The sequence below is a fragment of the Rutidosis leptorrhynchoides genome, chromosome 3 (assembly GCF_046630445.1).
Source record: "Rutidosis leptorrhynchoides isolate AG116_Rl617_1_P2 chromosome 3, CSIRO_AGI_Rlap_v1, whole genome shotgun sequence".
In the NCBI taxonomy this organism is placed as follows: Eukaryota; Viridiplantae; Streptophyta; class Magnoliopsida; order Asterales; family Asteraceae; genus Rutidosis; species Rutidosis leptorrhynchoides.
In genome coordinates, this window is record NC_092335.1 from 606,031,680 (window position 1) to 606,039,815 (window position 8,136).

At 34.9% G+C, this 8,136-nt stretch overlaps 1 protein-coding gene across 1 annotated transcript; it reads right to left on the minus strand.

The window, feature by feature from the left end:
• Positions 1-3,914: 3,914 nt before the first annotated feature.
• On the minus strand, positions 3,915-6,133 carry LOC139898851 (peroxidase 27-like). The gene is made up of 4 exons (XM_071881654.1): positions 5,921-6,133; positions 5,633-5,821; positions 4,930-5,092; positions 3,915-4,529 (listed from the first exon to the last, which is right to left on the minus strand). Exons 1-4 carry the CDS (start codon positions 6,131-6,133, stop codon positions 4,126-4,128), a joined length of 969 nt encoding a protein of 322 aa, XP_071737755.1. The 3' UTR covers positions 3,915-4,125.
• Between the last annotated feature and the right edge of the window lie 2,003 nt (positions 6,134-8,136).

Sequence of the window (8,136 nt, forward strand, 5' to 3'; positions counted from 1 at the left end):
TTTATTTATCGATGTCGTGTGTAAAGCCATATGTGGCTCCATAAATTTTATACAACCACTACAACAAGTTAATCGTTTGTTCATACATATTTTAAATGCTTATAAAAAGTGTGAGAACTTTTTTATTAAATTCATTACACTTATAAATGTGTGTAAGCTTGTTACATGTATAGGTGTTGAATATAATCATACTTTCATATGTAATTTGCAAAAAAGAAAATGTTCACACTATTAGTGTGTATAAAGACAAATTTAATTACATTTAAAAGTGTGAGTAAATTTGTTACACCTAATTTATTCACATATTGGAAGTGTGAAGAAATCTAGCGTGACAAATTTAACTTAACACTCTTAAGTGTGATTATATATATGATTGTACACGTTAATAAGTGTGAACATTTCTTCCTTACAAATTTATGTGTGAAACTATGATGATATTTAACACTTATAAATATAATACAATTACACACATTTACAAGTGTGCAAAGATATATGTGAAAAATTGATAAATTTGTTGTACTGGCCGTACTATCTTGTTTGTTTATGATACATTTAATATAATCTTTGGATATAGTGTATAAACGAGGATAATATAACTCGCGCTTCGTTGCGGGTGGTTTTAGTCAGTTAACGGTCAGTTGATTGAATGTTAAAAGAAAACTATTAACCGTTGATTAAATGGACGTTTAAAAAGTATCGGAATGAAAAAAGAAGGAAAAGGCATGTGAAATAAGAAAGTGAAAATTAGAAGGTTAAAAAAATGGCTGAGGATTAATCAATTAAATGTTTAAAAAACGATTAGTTACAAATTGTAGTTCTTATTTTTTTTTTTTTTTTTTCCAAAAACATGTAAAATATATTAAAACAAGCGTTAACTTCATCAAAAAGATGAAAGAAAACGGAAACCATTACAATGACGGAACTAGGTCGGTCACAAATTGATACAAAAATTGAAACGTAAAGCTTAAAACATACAAGCCTATTGACAAAAAGTAAGGGAGTAATCTTCCAAACATGAGATTGAACGGCATGGACAAACTAGAGATTCGAGCCCCGAAGAAAAAGTTTAAGATTAATGTTGCGAACCAATATTGACCGGCACATGAATTTACCATTGAACACAATGTCGTTTTAGCCATCCAAATTGCCCATATAGTTGCGGAACCAATCATTTTCCAAAACTTGGACGCGTTGATCCCCATCCCGAAGTACCAATCAAAAGAGAACTCGGTAACCGACCTTGGAAAAACCCATCGAATGTGCCACCGACGAAAGAAATCCATCCAAAAACTCGATGACCACTTGCAATGAAGCAACAAAAACTGATGAAAGGTTTCAACTTCATTCATCCACCAGACACAAATAGACGATTGGGAGCTAGATAAAATACGTCTTCTAGCAAGAATATCTTTGACGAAAATACTTTTTCTTAACACGAGCCAATGAAAAAGCATAACTTTGGAAGGAACATAAATGCTCCACACAATTTTAGGCCAAGACGGAGCATCGATAAGGGCTGCGTGAGAAACAGATAAAGAAACAGCAGAATCAGCGGCCCACATCACTTGGTCTAGGTGGGCTTCATCTAAACGAAACTGAGAAAGGAACAGTTTGAGCTCATGGGCTTTGATTAAATTAAAGGGAGACAAATGGCCCGACAAATTAAAGTTCTAATGTAACCGATTGGCTAACGAACCCTCCTACCTCTAGACTTAGTCCCGATGCCGCGTGTATTCGATGAGGCGAGCCTCATTGTTTGGAAGGTTTGGTTGGCGTTTCGTCGTCCGGCATGTTTTCCATAAAGATACCGAAATTGAGAAGTTCTTCTTTGTAAGTGATCTTTTTGTTCCCGAATTGTTGAGAATTGGATTCTTTACCTTTAAGAGAAGAAACTTGTCCTACAACATGATTGATTTCGCTAGTAGTATCGAAAATACCATCTAGGTTGGGCACCTCATCGATCCAATTTGTGTGTTTTGCTTTCACAGAATTTTGAGGTGCACACTTGGTTTGAAATTGAGGAGATTGAATAACAATGGAAGTGTTGCATCGAGCTTTAATTTCTGCACATGCTTTACGACATTCACTCCCTACACATTTATCATTGGATTTGGGTGAATAAGGACGAGCAGAAACCTTTGAGGTGAAAGATTGTTTGGTGGGAGGGCAGGGAGATTTTTGAGCTGGAATAATAAGAGAAAAGGAAGATGAGGGGTTGTTTTTAGGAGAGATTACTTGAAGGGTAGGATAGTCTTTTTCCTTAAGGGAAAAAGTGGAGTCTTTGGTTGGAGATAGGTCAACAGCCGACCCAATAGTAGCCGTTTTGTCATTGGAAACATCAACATCACAAGATTTGAAAAGGTTTCTCTTTATCTCCTCTGCAACTTCTTTGTTGCTTTTGTTGGTATTCCCTTTAACAAAATTTTCTGAGGAAAGAGCCAAGTTCACTTTCTCCCGTGAATAATGGATTCCTTCTTTTATGGCATCTTTTATGGGGGTTTGAAATTGGGGATCTTCAACGGTAATAATTTCCCCTTCTTCGGGTACACTTTCCGGTGCAACGTCCGGTGCCGGAGGAGGAGAGTGATTCTCAGATTTGTTAGCAACGTCCGGGCTTCATCTCCAGTGAAATTGTAGTTCTTATGAATTTGTTGTAGAATTTTTAAAGTCGGTAAATAAATTTATTAAATATCAAAGACTCTTGAAAGCTTTTTAGTCGATTGTTCAAATTATATTTTAAGATAACTTATTAAATATCAAAGACTCCTCAAAATGTTCATTTATTTTTACATTTAAGAATAAACCAAAAAACATTTTGTAGTTGATTCATTCACATTATTCTCCGTATTTTATATTTTAGATAAATTTTAGTACAGTATATTTTATGTACCACAGTAGTAAAAACAAAATAAGGAAAGTGAATGTGAGTTTAGTTAGTGACAGCTATTTGGAAATATGACTGTTGTATGGTTAGTTAACCAAGAAAAGCTCGTCTCTAGCCATGTCAATTGTAAACACTCAGATACGTCTCTATCTAACAATTTGCTCTGACTTCCTTTTCTTCTCACCTGACCATTCATATTCCGGTCTCCGGCGAAAGGTCCGATAACTTTCCTATATTGCTTTTTCTTCTCCGTTGTTCGTTTCCGCCACTCCTGCCTTCTTCTCCGGTGGTTTATCTTGCTTCCCGGCTCTGATTTGGCTTGGTTTCAAACTGCGGGCACTGATCGACGGTCTCTCGGCCGTCCGTTCACTTTTGAAACCTTTTCTTCGTCGGATCTGTGTTGTGAGCGTGAATCACAGTGGTTTTGCTTCGTTGACAGAATTTGATTTTGTACCGGCTCTGTTCGTGTCCTCGTTAGATTTGTGTGTAGATGGGTGTTTCGGTGACTTTTGCGTGTTCGCCGGATTTTGTAGCTTTTTGGCCGTAATCTTCTTCTCTGGTATCTTTTTTGGTCGGGGATCAGGCGTCGAGTGCTGCTACTCTGGTTTCTTGTAGGTGGTCGACTGTGGAGTTGTTAAGTTGAGTTACAGGTTTCGAAGGCGATTTCAGGCACGACATGGCAGGCGGACGATGGTGGTGGTGGCAGGTGGATGATGGTGATGTTTGTGGTGGTGGTGGTGGTGGTGGTGGTAGTGGTAGTGGTAGTAGCTGGTATAGTGGTGGGGTAAGAACAGTAATTAGTAGTAAAGAAAGAAAGTAAAAGGACGAAATTGTCCCTATGAAGTAGTGTAGTGAAGGTGGTAAAAAGGTAATTAGCATATAAAGTAATGAAAAGGACTAAAATGGCCGATGAAAAGGACTAAAATGGCCCTGCGAACAGTAAAGGGCTCATGAGAATTAGCATAATTAAATATTGTACAACGACCAAACAATTTCATTATTTACCATTAATTTCATGTTTGTTTTGACATTCCAAATCCAAAACTGCAATAAAATAACCACACTTATACAAAGCATTATCGAAATACATTAATTTAAAATTCAAATGCAATACAATCACTTTCAAGTGACTAATCAAATAAAGAATTAAACTGAATCACACAATTAGAGTGCATATCTTTATTAAAACAAAATCACTCATCAACTTAATTAGTTACTTTTTTTTTGGAAAAAATATCAGTTTAGTTGATAAATGCACAAGTTTTCCTGATTTCACCATCTGTACCGGTTAGAACTCCAATTTTACCCATTTTAACCATTGACACTCCAAAATCCTTAAAGAATGAGTACCCATGAGTTCTTGATTGAAATTTGACATAGGCACTTGTTTGGTTATCATTTAGAAGTGCAGCATCCGACTGAAACAAACCTCTGTGTTTCGAGACACCTTTATAGTAATTCGTGTCGAACTTTCCAACCGTTGAATCCATTGCAAGGAGCGTGGTCTGGTCGGTGGGGGAGCATATCTTTTTCAACTGAGGTACGTACGTTGGGTCTAGAGATGGGTCGGTATCACCTTTTCCAGTAAAGTTGTATAACCGAGTTGCAATGGTTGAACAATGAGAGACCCCCACAGTATGTGATCCTATTGATAAAGCGTAATTAAAATCGCGTTTGATAAAACAACATGATATAAAACAACATGATTAAGTACTGAATAGTTTAAAATATTAATAACTCAAAGGTTTTGATTGAATTGAGCTTTATTTTGACAATAACTTGTTTGTTAATTAATCTTTGGATGTTTTGAATGATGTAAAATTACTATATTAATGGTAACTTTTTACATGAATACATAAAGAATATAGTTTTTTGATATGTATTTTTACCATTATGCATGTATCATATGTTACTTAAAAGTTACAAATTCGCGTCGAGTGTTGAATATTTAATGATGAATGCAATCGAACACACGCTAAAAGTTATAAAATCGTTCATTGAAGCAAGAAAAATGTCACTAAAAGTATCATGGACAAACTAAATACCTGAAAGAACAACGAGGTCCTTTACACTCAAGCCTTTGGAGGCAAATATAGCTTTGAGTACAGTGATATTAGCGAAAGGAGGAGGTAAAGTAAAACTGTCAGCTAAAAGTGAGACTCTTCCATCTCTTCGTCCCAAGGGAACTGGCCAAAACGGCCCCCTAATCTGCAAGTAAACATATAATAATTACTAGTAAGACTTTTTCAAGACCAATGTAGTGTGAAGAAACATTATATTTATCTTATTATAACCTCAAGAACTTGTAATTTTCGTTACTCCGGTTTATAAATTTTGAAGGTTTTGTAAGCCGTACACATCCAAGGGTTATTCTTATGAGGTTATTAAACACTTATCATTAACTAACTAAGGTTGTTATGCGTTAGATCGACACAAGCTGGTAGTAGTTATGCTGTTATGTACATGTCTGATGTTGTTACTTAAGTCCATTATATATGTTTGTCGTATCATTTCTCCTAGTATAGTATACTATTCTTGAGTTTTGTCTCAACATAAAGATCTAATTAATGTGTCGGACATACAATTTTAAGTGCGTATAAAGATTCTGATTAATTTGCGAGCAGACTAATCTTGAACCGTCATGTAGGATTTATTTTGGGAACATTTATTTCAAGAAAACTAAAATAGAAATGCGGGCTCTTTTTTGAGACGAACGACGGAGTAACAATTATTAATAATCCTATATACCTGGTGAATTGCATCCCTAGCGACCAAAGCTAAGACATCTGCACATGAAACAACACCGGGACATTCTGCTTCTACGGCAGCTTTTACAGCATCAACAACTTGAAATCCTCTAAGGGAAATATTGGGAGGCCCGTCTTTCTCGGCTTTGCTAGTTGCAGTTGAGTTTAATAGAATCGAACCGTCGCATCCCTGAAAAAAAAAAAACATCATATATATCTCAATTCTCATGGTCACGTACATTGTTTAATTTAAAAGTAGAAACTATATGGTTTATGTTAGTGTACGGACCCTAACGAAACAATCATGAAAATGCATTCGAAGCAAAGATGCTGCAAGAGGTGGAGCTGAATGAATGTATTTTGCGGTAGTAGCGTACACAATGTCTTCAGCTCTTGGACATGTCTTTCGGTAGAACCCTAACTTTAAGCCACTACCATTTACAATGTTCAAAACAAGATAAACAAGCAAAATTTGGAAGACAATATTCTTTTGGATCGCCATTTTTGTTTTTTTGACACGTATACAACAAGGAATTGAAGAGATGATTAGGAAACTAATGAGAGTCTTGTATTTATAGATTACGAAGATCAAAAAAGTCTACTTTGAATGCTTCAATTCTCCATTAGTTTGCTATTTCGCATTTCATTTTGTTATTGCCATTTGCAAACCTTGCATTTCAAGGACGTCTATCGTGTTGACTTTTTAAATGTCGAATATATGTTGTACGTAAGCACGATGTACAATAGATGCAACTTTTGAATCGGGTTTGAAGAACTCAAAGTTTCTACGAAACTTGTTATGTCATTGTTATTATTAATTAATAGTTATTACTTCGTAACAATTAACAATGTATAAGAAGGTAAGCTCAATTGACAGATACATATTGGTAGTCATCGGAACCATGAAGGCTTTTCTTGACCTGATCCTACATATATAAAATTATACATTAGACATGGACATAAATTAAATAATAAAATCTAATATAGATAAAACAACTATTGTGTTTGTTAGCCGGCTTTAAAAATGTAAAGACATTCCTTGATTACTTTTTTTACTAATAAAGTCTATTGGATAAAGTTAAGTATTGTACTCCAGCGTTGAAAACAAAAGTTTTTAAAGCGTGCAAAAAAATGGCTACTTTACAATGTCTTAGACCATTCGATCTCGTAAATTAAAATGTTATAGGGTTGCGAAGTTATAGGAGGTAATTACATTGACGTGACTGAGTTGTGAGAATGAATGCTATTTGTGGTAAATGTTGTGGGAAAGTGCTGTCAGGATAGTGTAGGATATGATTAGATGTGATTGGTAGTTGAGTAAAATAATAAATAATAATATATAATATAATTAAATAAGAATTAAAGAAAAATTATGATTGGGTGTTTTAATGCAGTGGTTTCATGGTTTGCCCCTATCACACCCACAACACAAAGTCTCCATAAAGCTCGGACGTGCTCGTTGTATGTCCCATGTAGAAAACGAAACTCACGTTGTGGTCTGTTGTTTACACATGGTAAAATAAAAGGTCAAAGTACTTTTACTCTGATCTATAAGGCCTAACTAGTTTATTTATATACTGTGTTATCTTTCGGGGCCGAGTATTCGACTCGCTTTGCGAGTAAACTAATCTTGAGTCGACAATCCATTTTGCAAGATGTCCGGAGTCATGCAAGTTGAAACTTCGTGACCATGATGAACTCGGTTATTCAGTAACAATATTTTCATGCCACTTTAAGATGTATTGCTAATGAGGCAGGATATAAACGCAAACTACTATAATGTCTCATTGTTTATGATGATTAAAGTGTATTATAGGCTTAAGGTCTATTGTGATGCATATTACACAATAACCATAGTTTTGCTATAGTTAAATTTATCTTTTTTAAAACTAAATCAAAGATCGAATTTGATTAATACTAAATAAGATTTTTAAATAAAATAGAATCGTAATCATATATAGCCATCTCTGTTTTGCATTGAAGAGTTTGAAAAAATGTAAAGTGGATTCAGCTCATTAAACTAAGACATGATGGGCCTCTCAATTTCCATGGGCCGACTAAGTCATTTGTTATATGAGCCCTCTAACTGATGGAATTTAATAAACTATTTAAATTACATATTCTACATATTTACAAGTTCATAAAACCATTTTTATGAAGATTAAAGAAAGCGGAAGCATGGAAAATTCATGTTTTAAGTTTAACCATTTATGTTAAATTCCATGTTAATATCAAGTCTTGAAAAATATGCTTACAAGTAAAAGTAGAGACAAAATATATATACCTCCTCAAGTTAATTGAGGGTTGTGATTCTTGGTGGGATGAGGATAAAGATGCTGATGAAGATGCTTCCTACTTGAAGCCTCAAGTTAGCTATACCCACAAGCAACCAATAATCAACACCTCCTTTTAGTTTGGTTAGGATTTTAGACACCAAGTAAAGCTTCAAACAATTTTCAAAACCCCTTCTTTTGCTTCAAAAGTTTCGGCCAAAATGGGGTGGGA

What these genes read in the sequence shown, in the direction of transcription:
- LOC139898851 (XM_071881654.1), bottom strand. Translation starts at nt 6,133, where the DNA reads ATGGCGATCCAAAAGAATATTGTCTTCCAAATTTTGCTTGTTTATCTT. An exon ending in CTAGGGATGCAATTCACCAG is followed by an intron (nt 5,093 to 5,632) that starts GTATATAGGATT and finishes GTTTACTTGCAG; the next exon opens with ATTAGGGGGCCGTTTTGGCC. An exon ending in GGACCTCGTTGTTCTTTCAG is followed by an intron (nt 4,530 to 4,929) that starts GTATTTAGTTTG and finishes CTTTATCAATAG; the next exon opens with GATCACATACTGTGGGGGTC.